General features: G+C 37.1%; 3 protein-coding genes across 3 annotated transcripts; 1 reads left to right on the top strand and 2 right to left on the bottom strand.

Annotated features, from left to right (window-relative positions):
• The first annotated feature begins 217 nt into the window (after positions 1–217).
• LOC121472013 (olfactory receptor 1038-like) lies at positions 218–1,174 on the top strand. The gene has a single exon (XM_041722966.1). The coding sequence runs from the start codon at positions 218–220 to the stop codon at positions 1,172–1,174; it is 957 nt and encodes a 318-aa protein (XP_041578900.1).
• Positions 1,175–5,668: 4,494 nt separating this feature from the next.
• Positions 5,669–6,598, bottom strand: LOC121471601 (olfactory receptor 5M9). Its single transcript, XM_041722395.1, has one exon. The coding sequence runs from the start codon at positions 6,596–6,598 to the stop codon at positions 5,669–5,671; it is 930 nt and encodes a 309-aa protein (XP_041578329.1).
• Positions 6,599–11,877: 5,279 nt separating this feature from the next.
• On the bottom strand, positions 11,878–15,715 carry LOC121472066 (olfactory receptor 5M3). Its single transcript, XM_041723057.1, has 2 exons — positions 15,707–15,715; positions 11,878–12,813 (listed from the first exon to the last, which is right to left on the bottom strand). The coding sequence occupies exon 2, from the start codon at positions 12,808–12,810 to the stop codon at positions 11,878–11,880; it is 933 nt and encodes a 310-aa protein (XP_041578991.1). The 5' UTR covers positions 12,811–12,813; positions 15,707–15,715.
• Between the last annotated feature and the right edge of the window lie 3,788 nt (positions 15,716–19,503).

Below are 19,503 nucleotides of genomic sequence, written 5' to 3'. Positions count from 1 at the left end.
AAAAATATATAGTAATATATTAAGGTCTTGCTCCATCAAGAAGAAAATAAGGGAGCAGGAAATTTTAAAAAAAATTGATTTCTTCTCCTTATCTAAATAAATAAAATAAAACTATAATTTCTGAAGCTAACAGTTGATGCCTGTGACAATTCCCTGACCTAATAATTTGTCTCTGGCTCTGTCTTGTCTTTTTTCAGCAATTAAGGGACTGGAATAAATGGCTGAAAGGAATAGCACCAAGGTGACAGAATTCATTCTTTTGGGTTTTTCAGTCCACAGAGAGATTGAAATCATTCTCTTTCTGCTCATTTCAGTGGTCTACACTCTAACATTGGTAGGGAACCTAGGGATGATTTCATTAATCCGATTGGATTCTCGACTTCACACACCCATGTACTTTTTTCTCAGTAATCTGGCCTTTATAGACCTCTGTTACTCCTCATCGATAGCCCCGAAGTTCCTGGAGACCCTCCTGACCAAGCACAGGTCTATATCTTTCTATGCATGTGCAACACAGCTGGGCTTTTTCTTGAACTTCCTGATTTCCGAGATGTTCCTTCTTGCAGTAATGGCTTATGACCGTTATGTGGCCATCTGCAATCCTCTTCTCTACATGATGATCATGTCTCGAAAGGTGTGTATGCAGCTGGTGATAGGCCCCTACTTATACAGCTTTTCTGTTGCTTTGCTCCACACAGTTGTTACTTTCCAACTGATGTATTGTGGCCCCAATATCATCAATCACTTCTATTGTGACGATGTTCCTTTGATGGCCCTTGCCTGCTCGGACACCAGCCTCAAAGAAATCTTGATTTTCATCTTTGCTGGATTCAACATGATCAGCTCTTTGACCACTGTTCTTATTTCTTACTTATACATTGTGGCCGCCATCTTGAAAATCCAGTCTACAGAAGGGAGGTGCAAAGCTTTCTCCACTTGTGCTTCTCATTTGACTGCTGTGACTATATTCTATGGAACATTGATCTTCATGTATCTGCAGCCAAAATCAAACCATTCCCTTGACACAGACAAAATGGCCTCTGTATTCTACACAATAGTAATTCCTATGCTAAACCCCATTATCTATAGCTTGAGGAACCAAGAGGTAAAAAATGCCTTAAGAAAAGCAACTGACAAGTGTTATGTCCTGTTTCTAACAAACCTAAAAAAATGACTTGGAACAATGTCTCATTTGAAGCAATGCCATATGCAGATATATTGTTTTATAATCTTAATATTAGAATTTTTGATGGAGTAAATTCATTTTTACCATTCTTTATATGAGTAAAATTATTTTGTCCATGAGTTCTATTCCTCGTGTAGTTTATAATAAGATGAAATGTTTAAAGGGGTAGAATTTAGACTTTTAACAAATTGCTAGTGTTTAGGTATATGACTATGATAACCCTGACCTGGATAGCTCCTATTCAATTGATAATAAGAATCAACTGCTTCTTTGCAAAGTGTTTCTGTTTCACATATGGGTAAAAGAGAGAGGAGGGGGCAGGGAACCTGGTGAAGTAAGTTTCTTGTCCAATTCCATGTCATTTCATAGGCTGCCCCCAACTGTACCTGGTCTGCAAACCATCACTCCTTACTCTGCCTCTGACCTTAGCTAGATTCACTACTGGTCACTCCCTAGTATTACACAATTATCATATCATTTGAGAAGATACCATTTTTCACTATGCAGATCGAGAATCAGGATTACCTTTTGGAAAGCTCAACTTCCCTTTATTACTCTGTCAACGCAAAAATGTAGACCTATCCCTAAAGTCCCTCAGGGAAGCTGTTCTTTCCAAAGTTCCTTTGGAGTTTGGAGATATGAGGACTTTACAAAGGTTTGGGAGACAGGCAAGGATAGCTTAAAAACATATGATAATTAAGGTTGCTATCACATTCCAAGAATATAGCTCTATATTGCAATGATTATAAAACAAAATAATCCAAAATCCACTTAAACTTTCAACTGTAATGTAATAGTTTTATTTTTCACTCATAAATTCAAATGTTCAATGTCTACTGTGCAGCTGATATTGTGAGCCAAAGCCAACACATTCCTGCCTGATAGGGCTGAACAGTCTGATAGAGAAGGAAGATATCAATCAAATTATTACAAAAACATACTTTTAATTTTCATAGGAGTTAGTAACACTCAGAGAGAATTAAAGGCAGAAAAGGATTATTAAGGCAAGTAATGTGCCACCAAAGCAAAAATTCCAATAGCATGAGCTACTAGCCAGAAATCTCAAAGGTCTTTCAAGTGGGAGAGCATTGCATTAGGCCCCAAGGAGAACAAGGGTATGTATGCAATAAAGTGGTACCAGTATGAAAAACAAATATCCTGAGCTTATTGAAAAAGAAAAGGACAGATTCTCAGTCCTGATTCTTTTTGATGAAGAAAGAATTTGCACCAGCTGCTGGTGCAAATACAGAACAAATATCTCCAGTACAAATACCCCTTCTATTTTGCTAGTCTGCCAATATGATGTGATATGCCTGGGGTTGGCTCAGACATAGGGTTTAGGATTTCAGTCTGGCAAACTCAAGTCTTAGGAGAGGGTTTGATGAATTTATCTTCTACAATATATCCCTCTCAGTGTCTAATACAAACCCTGTAATTACTCTGAATGGTGGTGGAGGAGTTGAGTGAATGAACTTGTAAGGAGACAGAAGGAACACAGTGCAGACTGCTTTCCTGTTTACGAGGACCCTGTCCCCTCTGAGAATCTCCTCCCTCACAGAGGTGGAATGTGGCATCTGTCATTGCACTAGAAGCCCTCTCTAAAAACACAGTACATTGGGGTGATCACATGACTGAGAATAAGCGAATCAGATGTCATTCAAGGGAATTTGTCTTTGTAACCCTGTAAGTCCAATGGGTCTCATCTGATCACTTAATCTTAGGTTAAGTGAATGCTGGAGCTGAAGTTTCCATTTAAGACTTCCCCATGCATTGAGAAACACTGTCTGTAGAGAAGGAAAAATAAGAAATCCGAACAAGAAATCTTTTAAGGCCCAATTACTGGTTTCTTGTGAACCTGGTTATGCTCTGTGCCCTTGAGTTTCATAAAATACCACTGTAATTGTAGTATTTAAAAATTAAAACTAAACCACATATTTTTATTTTTATTAAGCCAATTTGAGTGGTTTCTGTGGCTTTGAAGTAAAACAACATTTTTTTGTAAGTCTTAATTTAAAAAAAAAAAAAAAGTCTTAATTTCTAACCTTGGGAGTTTCCTGGGTGAAATCTGAGACTGGCTTCCTTACACAAGGGCAAAGAGAGACCATAGAGGCAGAGAACTCCAGATTGGATGGTGGCAATTTCATAAGCAATGAAACTTACATGTGAAGCTTGTCTCAGGTGGCCATAAGATATGCAAATCTCCACAAGTACATACCGGAATCTTAAAAGTTTATACAGAAGCCTTCACAGGGTTCAGTCATATATACATCCAGATGGTCTTCAACAATACCTGCTCTCCAAAGCTACAATCTTGAAATAACTCCTACTGTGGGAGTACATTCCAAGGATACAGGGAGGAGTAAGGGACCTATGATTGCCCTAGTCCAGTTTGAGGGTCAAAGGCAGTTATGTCCTCTCAATGACTTCATTCAACAATAAGACAAGTTGAAGGTGAATGGATTCTAAATAACTCCGTCTGCTGAACTATAAAACTATGCTGTTATGACCTATGTATTGTGGTAGGTGTTAGAATCAATGTGGTGATAGAGCCAATACATTTTGTTCATTCAAATAATTAAGTTATAAACAATTAACAGTGAACAACAACAACAACAACAACAAAAACAAACTGAAGTTCATCATCAAATGAAGCCATACTAACTGTATTTGCCAGGGTGACATATGAGTGCTTACCTACCATGAGCTGATTCTTCTTTTTATTCTCTCTGTCATCCTTGTTTTCATCTCAAGAGCCACATGATCCAAACCCAGGCATGACCAAAAAACAAAATCTGTCTTGGCATCTTAGTTAAATAGAAGCTAGTTCTTGGAATCTTGAGGTCTTAAGTTCAAACCTAAGTTTTACCACTTCCAGCTAAGTGACATTGGCTAATATCTCTGGCTCCTCAAAAACATGTCCTAGTGGTGAGAAAAAGATGAAAAGTGGCTTTAACATTTTTAAGTTCTGAATACATGGTGCTTATGAAGCTTGGAAATTTCTAAAGCTGGTTACTTTCTAGAAGTACAATTCATTGAACAGTTTGGGAAGCATATTGGATAACTGAGTTCTCTCCAATGCTGTTTGAATATTGCATAACTAACATTCACCAGTGGTATAATGACAGAGACTTTCACAACAGACCTTACTGGATTTTGTCTCACTCAAACCATATAATAGTTTAGACATTGCAGAAATTATGACTCTGAAAAAAAATAAGACAAGGGGATTTATAAAAACCCTATTGGAAGTAGTACCTGATAGACAGGACCCCCCAAGAAGTTGTCATGTGCATTATACAATATAATATATGCACAGTAACTATATATATATATAGAGAGAGAGAGAAGGAGAGAGAGAGAGAGAGAGAGAGAGAGGTGTGTGTGACTGTGGACATCAGTTATGTTTTCTGAGTTTTAGACTATTACGCCTTAGGACTTTGCCTCATCGACACATCACGTTTATTTGTTTTACATATTTTTCTTAAATTAATTCATAATTTTATCTAAATAAATCTGAAAACTGAACTTTAGATGACAACCACTGCAAATGAGAAAGAGCCTCATAAATAAACAGAAAGTAACAAAAATTAATAAATAAATTTCTTGATGTTAAAGGAGTGAATACTTGTGACAAAAGAGTCTCCTGTCCTCATCATAATGAAAAAAAATGAACAATATGAATTTTCTGGTATATAAAATCTGACCTTTGGCTGCCAGACTTCGTCCTACTAAAACTTTGGTTGATGGGATTTCAAATTATTGTCAGATACAAGATTCTTCTCACTAACATTACATTCTTTGGTTCTGTATTTAGGATTTTTTATCAAGGGTTATACCAGAATCCAAACTATGGAGTAGAGTTAGAGTTATTAAACTGCTTCCCAAAGTAGGAACATGGTTAATTATCAAACAACACACACTGAGGATAGAACATATGATTGTATTGAGACTTGGGTGGAAAATTCGGAACGCAAATTTGTTTTCAGAAGCCCATGAGGGTATGAACATTACAGAACAATTTTTTGGTTAATCAATTGCCATCAACATCCTGAAGGTCATGAAAAAGACATGAATTCTCTCCCTTTTCCTTATGAAATTTTAAATTTCATATGAAACCACTATGGAGGACCATGCATATAGAGAAAATAGCCTAGGAAATCATGCTGAATTCTGACAAACTCACCTCTAAATCAACGTTTATTAATATCAGACTTATGTATGCATTCCTCCAATGTTTACACTTAACACAATTTTATGTACACTGTGAATGACAATAATATGTCAGTTTTGATAATATACTTGTATGTGTAGAATAAAGCAGTCCTAGCAATTAGAGTCCATTCCTGGGGTAAAGCATCATTAGATTGGACCTTTTTATGTACCTAAGAGCTGCCTTTAGAAAATCCTTGCTATGTTAGGACTTTTATGCCTCGACATTTATAATAGGTAGCAACATACCAAAAAATATTTTCTCCAGCATCACTACCCCAAGTTTGCTTTGGCAATTGCTTTGTTGACTGCCTCTTTCACATCCTTGTTCTGCAGACTGTAGATCATGGGATTCAGCATGGGGATCACTGTGGTATAAAACACAGCCACCATTTTTCCCTGCTCCACAGACTCTTCAGTGGGACGCCTGAGATACATGAATATGAGAGTCCCATAAAACATGGTAACAGCTGTCAAGTGGGACCCACATGTGGAGAATGCTTTCCTCCTGCCATCACCAGAGCGCATGCGTAGCACAGCAACTACAATGAGGGTGTAGGAGATGAGGACCACAGAGAGAGAGTATGTGAAGTTAATTCCAGCAATAACAATCATCGTGTATTCTTTGATGTGGACCCCCCCACAGGCAATCTTGATGAGAGGAGGGTCTGCACAGTAGAAATGGTTGATTTCAAAGTTTCCACAGAAGTACAAGCCATATGTCCATAGTGTACATATTAGACTAACAGAGAACCCATAGACATAAGGCACAGAGATAAGCCGAACACAGACAGTCCTGGACATTTTACTGCCATAAAGCAAAGGGTTGCAGATGGCCATGTAGCGATCAAAAGCCATCACTGCCAAGATATAAACCTCCACGTGCACGAGGGCAATGAAAAAGTAGCACTGCACCAAACACCCCACGTAGGAAATGGTTTTTGCCTCTGATAACAAGTTTTCCAGCATTTTGGGGGTAACATTGGAAGAGAACCACACATCCACGAAAGACAGATGACTCAAGAAAAAGTACATAGGACTCTGAAGCTGAGGACTGATGCTGATCAAAATGATCATGCCAATGTTTCCTAACAGAGTGATCATGTAAACTACCAGGAATACCACAAAAAAGAGAACTTGAAACTCCTGACGACTGGTCAAGCCCAGAAGAATAAATTCCGTCACATCTGTGAAATTTGGCATTGCCTTAACATAGAGCCAGTCTGTAGTACCTATGGGGAAATAAAACACATGAATGGATCTGTTTTATTCTTGAAACTTTTGAGCCACATTTATCCTTATTCTAATTAAAATAATTAAAAATCAATGCAATTTTGCCCCATATCCATGATTAGAATATATAGGCTTCATTGTTTCCTTTAGTAGGTCTTATAGGTATTAGTTACCATAAAGATATATTAGTTTTTTTATCAGTAAAATAGACAACTCTGTACATTGTTATCATGTATTATTAAAATTGGACATTTACATTTTGACAGATTATTACACTAATGTTAAAAATCCCAAGACACAAATATGAATCATATCAGACTAAAAGTCAGGGAATGGCTAAATTCTCTCCAATTTATGGACTTACATAAGTTGATGTTACAATCTAGTTTTACATATTTGCCCTACCTGTTGTCAGCATATGCCATTATATGCCTTGAACATATGAAACCCCTAACCATATTTTATTCCGTTTAGCTAAACATTATGCTTGTCTGTATGCTGCACCCACTATCAAAATCATGTCTACAGGTAAATCTTGTGACATAAAGTTTAGGTGACATGTTATTTCAGATTCCACTGGTTTTCAAAATCAATCAGTTCTACACCTTCTTATTCATGTTCACACTTAATGTTCTCTCAAGGAAAAGGTTTCCAAATAATATTTTCCTTATTTACTGCACTTTACCAGCTTTTTTCCTTCAAGAAGTAAAAACTTTCCATAAATTCTTAAGGTTGTATCTGTAGGATTAGCACCATCATAGGGAGTTGAGCTCCCCATAATAAAAGTGTTTAAAGGATATATTACTCTCTTATCAATGGGCCTTTGTTTATAACTGCTTACCTTAATTGATTTACAAACACCAAAGCTAACCATATGGCAGATATATTTGTTATATCTAGAAGTTCTTTTGGTTTGTTTCTTTAAGAGAGGAAGAGAGGGGTTGGGGGAGGCAGAGAGAGACAATCCGAAGCAAGCACTATACCCAGCACAGACCCTGACAAAGGGCTCAGTCCCACAACCCTGAGATCAAGACCTGACCTGAAATCAAGAGTCAGATGCTTAACCTACTGAGCTACTCAGGCACGCCTATATCTAGAAGTATTCTAAATTCTGGATATTGACAGTGAAGAAGATGTGGAAGATTCTGGCTTGCATCATAGTCTATTTTCATTGAAAAAGGTCCAAACATAAAAATGAGATACTTTAGGAAGTGGACTGACTGTGACAAAACTACATGCTAGGAGGATAAGAGGAGATAGAGTATAGACAGAGTGATCCAAGACTTTTTGAAGGAGGGTACTTCTGAATGAGTGAGTGAGTGAAACAGCCAACTGTGTAAACATATGAAAGATGAAGGGCATGGAATGCAAAAGCTCAAAAGGAGAAATATTAGCTTCTCATGGTAAAAAAGAGTGTTGCTGGAGTCATCCCATTATATATTAAAAAATATGCGAGCTCTGTGATTATATCATGGCCCCCTGCAATTAGTAGCAGGAAGAATTCAGGAAGTGAATTAATCTCTATGAACTATTTTCTTACCCTGAAAAATGTTTAATAGTGGATTAAATATGCTATTAATTGGGCATGTAATATAATAGGCATCAAAGTTTTTTTTTTTGTTTTTTTGTTTTTTTTAATGATAGGCACACAGTGAGAGAGAGAGAGGCAGAGACACAGGCAGAGGGAGAAGCAGGCTCCATGCACCGGGAGCCGGACATGGGATTCGATCCTGGGTCTCCAGGATCGCGCCCTGGGCCAAAGGCAGGCGCCAAACCGCTGCGCCACCCAGGGATCCCCTGGCATCAAAGTTTTAATTCTAATACAAGTTTCCTCTTACAATAGATTTCCATGATTGTAAACTCATCGTTTGGCTCCTTTCAAGGGTGGAGATACTGAGTCAGATGACAGTTGCAATCTGGCATGGGAATAGAGCTAAGGGCAGGGAGTTCCCTATGTAAAAACTCATGATCTCACTTGATGAACCCATGATTCTCCAATTAATGAATTTGACTTGGATTAATGGCACTACTTCATTGTTTTAAATATAAAACAATATAAATATATTTTATAAAAATGCAAAAGGTGAAAAAGCATCAAGATCTAAGAAACATAAACTAATACTACTCCAATTTTTTTTTTATTCCCTGTGGGAGTGTGCATTTCCTTTCCTCTACACATAATCATTAGCTATGTGATAGCAGAGTTTGTCTCATTCATCTTGGGAACTCTTTAAATTGCCTAGCTTGGATGTGAAGTATAACTGATATGCAGGAATATTCACAGTTAGGACTCTTTTTAAAGTGCTGTGATCTCTAGGTCAGCTCTATACAACACACTATAATATTTCATAAACCTCTCTAAGACAGATTTTTCTAATGACAACAGTCTCAGCTTTATAATATCAGTAAGAATAGCTTTTACTGAGTGCTTACTGAACCTTTTGCATGAATAGGTCCTAGGAAACAGGTTCTGTTAGCATCATTACTTTGTAATGAGGAAACCAAAACATGGGACTAAGTATCATTACCACTGATATAGTAACCTCAACTCCATTCACATCTATTTTAAAACAACAATGTGGGCATTGCAAATATCAATGATATTTGCAGAGAAGAGTGAGAAGGATAAAAAACAAGGATAAAACTTTATAAATCTTCATTGTAACGAGCTCATTCTTATGATGTTTTGAAAGGTTAGAGAATTCCCCAGTAATATAATATCATATATTCTTTTTTTTTAATTTTTATTTATTTATGATAGTCACACACACACACAGAGAGAGAGAGAGAGAGAGAGAGAGAGAGAGACATAGGCAGAAGGAGAAGCAGGCTCCATGCACCGGGAGCCCGACGTGGGATTCGATCCCGGGTCTCCAGGATCGCGCACTGGACCAAAGGCAGGCGCCAAACTGCTGCGCCACCCAGGGATCCCAATGTCATATATTCTCCAGTAATACAATATCATAAAATAAAGCACTGTGATTACATATAAGTCTACAAAGTCTCAGTCTTATCTTCAAATGGATAAAAGTGAAAAGATTTGACTGCATTAATCTGTATTGCAAAGAGTATACAATTTGCAGACCTACCTTCAGCAGAGGAGGTCATCACATGACAAAGGCTCCCTATTTATAATAGAATTTTGAACACTAAGAACATTGAAAACATCTCCCCAGGGAACTACCCAGGTAATTATGAAAGGAATAATGATTCAACTGCCAAAAACATCTCAGGGGTAAGAGAAGTTAAAGACTCTTCATTAGAAGGGTAACCCTTATAGTAAAATTAAGAAGTCAAAATTCTTGATAACATGGTGTAATCTCTCCCACCGGGAAAATATTCTCGTTTTGCAGCATTATAAGGAGAGATTTTATGTTGGAGATGCTTAAATATAATGAGGGTGACGGGTGTAGAAATAAATGTAACAATAAGATTTATTTTTCAAAGTATTTTACAAAAAAACTCCAAATTCTCGCCAAAAGGCAAAATTGCTTTAGGTTCTACCAAAGAAGCTAGATTCATAGAAATTTTGAGCCTGGAGAGACCTTGGAGAGCTGTGACAACAAACTAAAAATTTACGGATGAATAACAAAAAACAATTTATCCAAGGTGATCCACAAATTAATTTGAAATTTGATGAACTCAAACAAGGTACATGATGTCTTCATTCTTCAAGTAACACTAACTATCAAAAAAGTAAATAGAAATAGCTTTTGGAGGGGAAAAAAGATAGAAAGAAAGAGAAAGGTAACAAAGATCCAAATCCACCTACTAGCCCACTACTAGTATTAAAATGTTTTAAAGTCATACTTTGAAATGTATTAGTTATCAACAACTAACTGGCATATCAAGAGTTCTCCAATAAACAGCGAATAAACAGTTATCTTGGCAAAGTTACTTTTAACTAACCCCAAAAGTAACATGGAGTTAAATCTTAAAGTCTTTAGGGGGTTTAAGCACTGCAACTATAGGCACAATGTTACAGTACTATATTTAATCTCAATTAGCAATTTGTTTAAATGCAAATAGTCTTAAATGGTGCTGATGACATGCACTTTTCTGTATTAAATGAGTTCATATGTATTTCTGGCTCCCCTTGAAGAAAATGAAAAGTCAAAAATGGATACAGAAGAATGTTTATTCTCATATTACATCAATGTCATTTTGTATTTACATCTTTGCAGATAAATTTGTAATTACATAAATGGTATTGTAGTTGTGTATTCTCTACAGCAAAACAGCAGGTTATTAATGTATGTATACATTATATATTGATAGAGACTTTAAGAAGTCCATATTTTAAAGTTGTTCCTCAGGCTCATATCTCATGAAATGAAGTATTGGAGACACCAAATTATGTTCACATTATCATGATGGGACACATAATCATTAGCATCAAATAGACCACCTTAAACACTTTATGTCTTTCAAATACAAAAATCATTTTAAAATATTTAACTACTATATCTTAGTCACATGTGTGCAAAATATTCCACATGAATATACTAATTTATTTTATTTAGTAAGTAGAATCAAGAGAGCTGTGTTTTCAAAATTATGCATCCATTCACTAACTCTGCCCACTCTTCGGTCCACTGAAGACACTGTGGCCGGGGCAAGTCTGATCACTGGTCAGCTAGGTATTGGGACATGGCAGTTCCTGGAATCTGTAACAGAGAGACACATACCATGTGGTATCTCTCTTAAACACTAAAAAAGTTGAAAAGGGATTACATGCAAGAGGATAGCTAATTTCAATGTAGCATTCTCTAAAAAGACCCACCTTCATATTGAAGAAAAAGCATTTGATTCCACAAAATCTCACAACCATTACCAAGACCACCAATATTATGTTGTCATACTAGAAAACTAAGTGAAAACTAAGTTTCTTATTTTTGCCTCAATTTACTCTCCACATAGGCAAATCGATAAGCATTTCCCATACTCATCCATTGCATTTTTTACTAAGAAAAACAGTCATAATTTAAGACCTATATTTGAACAATTTCATTAGTGTACCTGTGAATATTGTCTCCAATAACTTTTTCAACTAATTAATTTATTAAGTTTTAATTAATCCTCACTACTCACATCAATAGGAATAGATTTATTGCTTTTTCTCTAAGTTTGAGTCTCACTATTTTACAAAACCTGTAGCTTTTATAAAAAGTCTCTAAGTGATGTACTGAACCACAACCTGTTGTCAAATGCTTATGAAACACAGAAAACAATATTAACTGAATTTTATTTTATTTTGTTAAACATGTTCTGCTGATCACTTTGCTCATGGCTTCTTTCACATCTTTGTTCCTCAGACTGTAGATCATGGGATTCAGCATGGGAATCACTGTGGTATAAAACACAGCCACCATTTTCCCCTGCTCCACAGACTCCTCTGTGGGACGTCTGAGATACATGAATATGAGAGTCCCATAAAATATGACAACAGCTGTCAAGTGGGACCCACAGGTGGAAAAGGCCTTCCGCCTCCCTTGCGCCGAGTGCATCCGTAGAATGGCAAGGAGAATGAACAGATAAGAAATGGTCACTACAGTCAGGGAATATGTGAAATTAATACCTGCAAGTATGATCATAGTGTATTCTTTTACAAAGGTCCCAGCACATGCCATTTTGATGAGAGGTGGGTCTGCACAGTAGAAGTGGTTGATCTCAATATTCCCACAAAAGGACAAGCCATATGTCCACAGGGTTGCTGCCAGACTAGTCAAAAAGCCATATACGTAAGGGAAGGAAATCAGCCGAATACACACAGCCCTAGACATTTTGCTGCCATACAGCAGGGGCTTCCCAATTGCCATGTACCTATCAAAGGCCATTACAGCAAGAATGAAAATTTCCACATGGACAAGGGCAATGAAGAAGAAACACTGTACCAAACAACCAGCATAAGAAATCGTTTTTGTCTCAGATAACAGATTTTCCAGCATTTTGGGGGTCACGTTGGAAGAAAACCACACATCCACAAATGACAAATGGCTGAGAAAAAAGTACATGGGGCTGTTAAGCTGTGGACTGACCTTAATCAACACAATCATGCCAACATTGCCCACCACCGTGACAATGTAGACTGCAAGAAAAATGGCAAAGAGGAGAACTTGCCATTCCTGACAACTGGTCAGTCCCAAAAGAATGAACTCTGTCACATCGGTGAAATTGAGCATTTTCTCAATTCAGAGTCAACACGGGTTAGCAATCTCAGTGATGGCTAGAAAGAAATAATTTAAAAGTCAAGTGTTGGTTTATTAATTTAACTCTTTACCCACGTCTCTTTCATCTTTCTTTATTCACTTTCCGTGACTGTACTCTGCTGTTCTCACGGCACATCTCTCCTGAGCACTTGCCATGGAGCAGGCTCTCTGAAAGCTACTGAGGTGCCCTAGGATGCAGTTATCTAAATATTGTGATTGAAGCATACTAGTACTAAATATTATGCTCAGCCACAATTCCAAGACTATTTCATTTTTTTAAAGATTTTTTTTTTTTATTTCAGAGACACACACACACACAGAGAAAGATCCTATGTGAGGAGGGGCAGAGGTAGAGGAAGAGAGTAATTCATCAAGGAGCTTCCCCTTGGGCAAGGAGCCAGATGCAAGGTTCCATCCAAGGACCCTAAGACTATGACCTGAGCCAAAATCAAGATCCAGCTGCTTAACTGACTGAGCCACTCAGGCGCCCTTCCAAGAGTATTTCTTAAACATCTCTTTTTTCCAATAGAGACATGTTTGGTAGTTTCATATTTTATGATATTTACAGTTCTATTTTGACCCATAGCATAAATGATTTTTTACCTTATCACTTTTTCATTATAAGCATATTGTCAATAATTAGGGATGGAAGCCATTTAATCAAATAATTCACCAGACATAAGTGTCTGAGAAAATACTACTTTTAATCTGACCTAATGCTTGCACTCATTTAAATTGACACTGCTGAGGATTTACCCCAAAGATACAGATGCAATGAAACGCCGGGACACCTGCACCCCGATGTTTCTAGCAGCAATGTACACAATAGCCAAACTGTGGAAGGAGCCTCTGTGTCCATCGAAAGATGAATGGATAAAGAAGATGTGGAGTATGTATACAATGGAATATTCCTCAGCCATTAGAAATGACAAATACACACCATTTGCTTCAACGTGGATGGAACTGGAGGGTATTATGCTGAGTGAAACGAGACAATCGGAGAAGGACAAACATTATATGGTCTCATTCATTTGGGGAATATAAATAACAGTGAAAGGGAATAGAAGGGAAGGGAGAAGAAATGAGTGGGAAATATCAGAAAGGGAGACAGAACATAAAGACTCCTAACTCTGGGAAACGAACTAGGGGTGGTGGAAAGGGAGGAGGGCGAGGGGTGGGGGTGAATGGGTGACGGGCACTGAGGGGGGCACTTGATGGGATGAGTACTGGGTGTTATTCTGTATGTTGGCAAATTGAACACCAATAAAAATAAATTTATTATTAAAATAAATAAATAAATAAATAAATAAATAAATAAATAAATAAAAATAAACAAATAAATAAATAAATTGAACAGGGACAAACTGGCCACATGGTCATCAAAGCCAAGTAAAAAAGAGTAAACTACTCGTACACAACCATATAATCATACATATTCCCTAGATGTGGACTCTTTTTCTACTAAACATTATTGACTCTTATATTCTAGAGTTTAAACATATATAAAATAAAGAGATTAAAGTCACCATTTATAGTGGTAATTAAAATTTCTAAAACTGTAATAAATTTTTACAGATTTATGGGAGAATCAGAAAGTGGGGAATGATTCACTCTACTTTGAGGATCCAGTGGAGCTCTGGGGAAGTTTCTTGGATATTTTGCACACTCATTTTCTTTTTTTTTTTAAGATTTTATTTATTTATTCATGAGAGACACACACAGAGTGAGATGCAGAGACACAGGCAGAGGGAGACTCAGGTTCCCTGTGGGGAGCCTGATGTGAAACTCGATCCCGGGACCCCAGGATCATGACCTGAGCTGGAGGCAGAGACCCAATCACTGAGCCAGCAGGCATCCCAGCAAGGACTGGTTTTATACTTGTTTTGCTTCTCTTTAATTTCTCTGTGCCTTAATGTGATGTAACTGTAGTAATAATACTCACTTCATTGTTTAGTTAGGAGTATGAAAAGAGATCTTACACATTCGCGCATAATAAATACATGGGGCGATTATTATTAAATGCACTCTTGCAAATTATAGTTTCCATTAATAGTTTGTAATAATCAAATAATCAAATCTCTATAGAAAATCTCTCTCTCTTTCTCTCTCTCTTTTTCTCCTTCCTTCCCATTTCTCTGTCTCTACCATGCGCACAAATATGCACCTACACACACAGATATGTATGGAATAAATAAAGGTAATTATAAAGAATAAGAGAAAATAAAATCTAAGATGCAAATTTAATCTGACAAATCAGATACATTTTTTTAAATTTTTTTTTATTTATTTATGATAGTCACAGAGAGAGAGAGAGAGAGAGAGGCAGAGACACAGGCAGAGGGAGAAGCAGGCTCCATGCACCGGGAGCCCGACGTGGGACTCGATCCCGGGTCTCCAGGATCGCGCCCCGGGCCAAAGGCAGGCGCCAAACCGCTGCGCCACCCAGGGATCCCCCAAATCAGATACATTTTTATACCAACCTGATAATGAAGAGAAATATTCCCAATAAGAATGCAGAAGTGAAAAGCAAATGCTACATAAGATATGATAAACAGGGCAGCCCTGGTGGCTTAGCTGTTTAGCGCCTCCTTCTGCCCGGAGCATGATCCTGGAGACCAGGGATGGAGTCCCCTCGGGCTTCCTGCATGGAGCCTGCTTCTAACCTCTGCCTCTGCTGTGTCTCTGCCTCTCTCTCTCTGTGTCTCATGAATAAATAAATAAATAAAATCTTTAAAAATATGATAAACAATGTTTACGAGACAAGAGAGAACCTGAAAGTCCATAAGAGAAGTTTCCTTTAAATGGTTGCCTTAGGGAAATTTAAAAAAAAAGAAGAAGAACCAATTAAGAAGCGTTCTCTACAAACAACCCTAGGGGCAAGTAGCTCTCTAGAGGAAGAGAATTTTCTATTTATAGCAGATTTTTACAATTTTGCTATTCCTCAAACTCAAGTTATTTTGAAAGTGTCTTGGGATCAAATAACACAATTGGCTTTCGGTTTGCATCATGTTAAACTTGGTGATGATGTCACTCAATCTGCATGAGGCAATCTTGTGTGCTGCAGTCCACAGTCTTGTGCCACTGGGTTTTTTCAGTGAAAGATGAAATAAGTTATCATTCCCTACAATGAAAACTATAGCATATCAAAGCAGAAAAAACATATCTGCATCACATCATTTTATGCAAGGGAAAATAAGAAAATTAATAATAGCAACAATAAAGCATATATTAGATTTAGCATGTGCTAATTTAACTTAATTCTCATAACTACATCTTGACATCATTACTATAAATATTTACAGACAAGAAACTTAGAGCCCAGAGAGTTTCAACGACTTCTCAAGGTTACACTTCTAATCAATCAGGGACTGGATTTCTGAATCTAGGCATTGGTTCCAGTTTGGACTGCTATTCATCTCATCCTATTACCCAAAAGTAACTATTAATTGTGAGGATAAAAATTTCAATTTTTGATCCAAAATGACTCAGAGTTTAGAATACTGATATTACAGTGATGATCACAACAGAAATGGATTCTTCTCACATGAAAATTAATGTACAGTGAGACAACACTCTTAAAACAGAGTAATTAGAAAAATAATTGCTTCTGTGGAAAGGAAAAATGTATTCCCCAACAGAGAAATAGATAAAAAGCGCAAAAAAGAATTGAAATAATTCAAATGCCCGAGGAGTGTGTTATAATCTTGGACTTCACTAATACTCAAGAATAATTAAACTTTATTTTTTTTCACTTTGCTAGTTTTTTATTTATTTTTTAATAATAAATTTATTTTTTATTGTTGTTCAGTTTGCCAACATACAGAATAACACCCAGTGCTCATCCCATCAAGTGCCCCCCTCAGTGCCCGTCACCCATTCACCCCCATCCCCCACCCTCCTCCCCTTCTACCACCCCTAGTTCGTTTCCCAGAATTAGGAGTCTTTATGTTCTGTCTCCCTTTCTGATATTTCCTACCCATTTCTTCTCCCTTCCCTTCTATTCCCTTTCACTATTATTTATATTCCCCAAATGAATGAGACCATATAATGTTTGTCCTTCTCCGACTGATTCATTTCACTCAACATAATACCTTCCAGTTCCATCCACATCGAAGCAAATGGTGGGTATTTGTCTTTTCTAATTGCTGAGTAATATTCCATTGTATACATAAACCACATCTTTATCCATTCATCTTTCGATGGACACCGAGGCTCCTTCCACAGTTTGGCTATTGTGTACATCACTGCTAGAAACCTTGGGGTGCAGGTGTCCCGGCGTTTCATTGCATCTGTATCTTTGGGGTAAATCCCCAACAGTGCAATTGCTGGGTCGTAGGGCAGGTCTATTTTTAACTCTTTGAGGAACCTCCACACAGTTTTCCAGAGTGGCTGCACCAGTTCACATTCCCACCAACAGTGTAAGAGGGTTCCCTTTCCTCCGCATCCTCTCCAACATTTAAACTTTAATAATAAGGAAAATTACTGGCTTTCAGGTAGACTAAGTTTTTTTTTTTTTTTTAATTTATTTATGATAGTCACAGAGAGAGAGAGAGAGGCAGAGACACAGGCAGAGGGAGAAGCAGGCTCCATGCACCGGGAGCCCGACGTGGGATTCGATCCCGAGTCTCCAGGATCGCGCCCTGGGCCAAAGGCAGGCGCCAAACCGCTGCGCCACCCAGGGATCCCTAGACTAAGTTTTATACTGTCTGCCAAGATACAGCTATGTTGGGAAAGGATTTCTGCTGTTGAAGATGTAGGTAATTTGAAGTTATAAAATTAAAATTAAATGTAGTGAAACTGGAAATAATGTAGTATAATTACAGAGCACACAATATTAAACCATATAATATTATAAATGATATAATCATGTATCATGATTATAATCATGTAATCATGTACAATATTGTAAATGATATAATCATGGTTATTTTATGTGACAATTACAAAAAATATTCCCAAAGAAAATTCCTAAGAACTCCTGGAAAGTACAATCAAGTTGACTACTCTGAAACACACACACACACAACACATAAATATACATACACACATATGTATACTTGTGTAACATATATGTATATGTGTATGCAGATAAACACATACAGTGCATGCATAAATCTTCTTTCTTTGTGAAAACATAGCCTTGTCTTTTAATGTTCTTATAAACTATTGGTAAACAAAGAAAATGAACAGGACTTAAATCCTGAAAAGGCGGATTACGAGGAACCCTGGGTGGCGCAGCAGTTTGGCGCCTGCCTTTGGCCCAGGGTGCGATCCTAGAGACCCAGGATCGAATCCCCGTGTCGGGCTCCCAGTGCATGGAGCCTGCTTCTCCCTCTGCCTGTATCTCTGCCTCTCTCTCTCTCTCTGTGACTATCATAAATAAATAAAAATTTAAAAAAAAAAGTGAAAAGGCAGATTACAGATTTTGAGCATTCACAATGAAATTTAACACTTTGTGCCTTTAAATCCTTCTTATCCTTCATATAAAAGCATTTTGAAACTAAGGCAATAGTATTATAGAAAAACAGAGATGCCTGGGTGGCTCAGCAGTTTGGCGCATGCCTTTGGCCCAGGGTGTGATCATGGAGTCCCAGGATCCAGTCTCACGTCAGGCTCCTTGCATGGAGCCTACTTCTCCCTCTGCCTGTCTCTCTCCCTCTCCCTCCTCTCTCTCTCTCTCTCTTTCATAAATAAATAAATAAAATCTTAAAAAAAAAAAATAAAAACAAAGGATAGAGCGTAAAGAGCATGTTTTACGTATGAATGATGATATGTTCATTTCAAAGTCAGATATGAAACAAGGTACATAGAAATGTGCTAGAACTACTAAGGGTTCTGCTACTAACTGCCACCAAACACTACTGTACTTTTTAAAAAGCATAAAAGAACAAACTTAACTACATCTCCTCCAATTTTCTAAAGATAACTTACCGAAATATATTTATGAAAAAAAAATTCCAAGTTCCAAAACATCACTGAGATTCTGTGATCACCTTCTGATAGTTATTGTAGTGAAAGACATAAAATGGATCTTAGATGGATACCATGGGACATCAAGTATGTTCACATACAAATGAAGTTTATTGAATTAACTACTATATATTTGGAAGGTAAACACTCATCCAGGATGCAGTTATATCAATTCCCACTGCTTACACATATTTTATATAATATTTTACAAAAAAACATTCCATTCTCAGCTGTACTATCTCCAGTTATAACAATGCCTCATGGTGAAATCATATTCAATGGAACAGTTTTAAAATAATAATATGTAATCTCAAACCGACATCTATTCTAGATTCAAGAAGACACCATTACAGTTCTTTTAAAATCATACCCAAAACACTGATGTGTTAAATATTCAAAAGCAAGGAGCAAACATTCCCAGTCACAAAATAACCTACTGAACTTGACGTTGTGTGGAAGGGAAAGAGTGGATGCTATTGTCAGCACAACTCATCATCTCAGAGCTCATAGGCCAAGAAAGTCAGGTCTACAAAATACTTCCCTTACCTTCATGCCACTACTCTTTTCTCATTTATGTATTCCCGGTCACTTTATTGAAAACATAAGTAACAACTCTTCTCAGAATAATTTGAAAAAAAAGGTAAATTTACACTCTCCTTCAAACTATGGTGTCATCATACTTTTGAAGTTTCTATT

The sequence above is a fragment of the Vulpes lagopus genome, chromosome 11, assembly GCF_018345385.1.
Source record: "Vulpes lagopus strain Blue_001 chromosome 11, ASM1834538v1, whole genome shotgun sequence".
In the NCBI taxonomy this organism is placed as follows: Eukaryota; Metazoa; Chordata; class Mammalia; order Carnivora; family Canidae; genus Vulpes; species Vulpes lagopus.
Note: the sequence above shows the minus strand (reverse complement) of the source record. Positions and strands in the feature narration are given on the sequence as shown.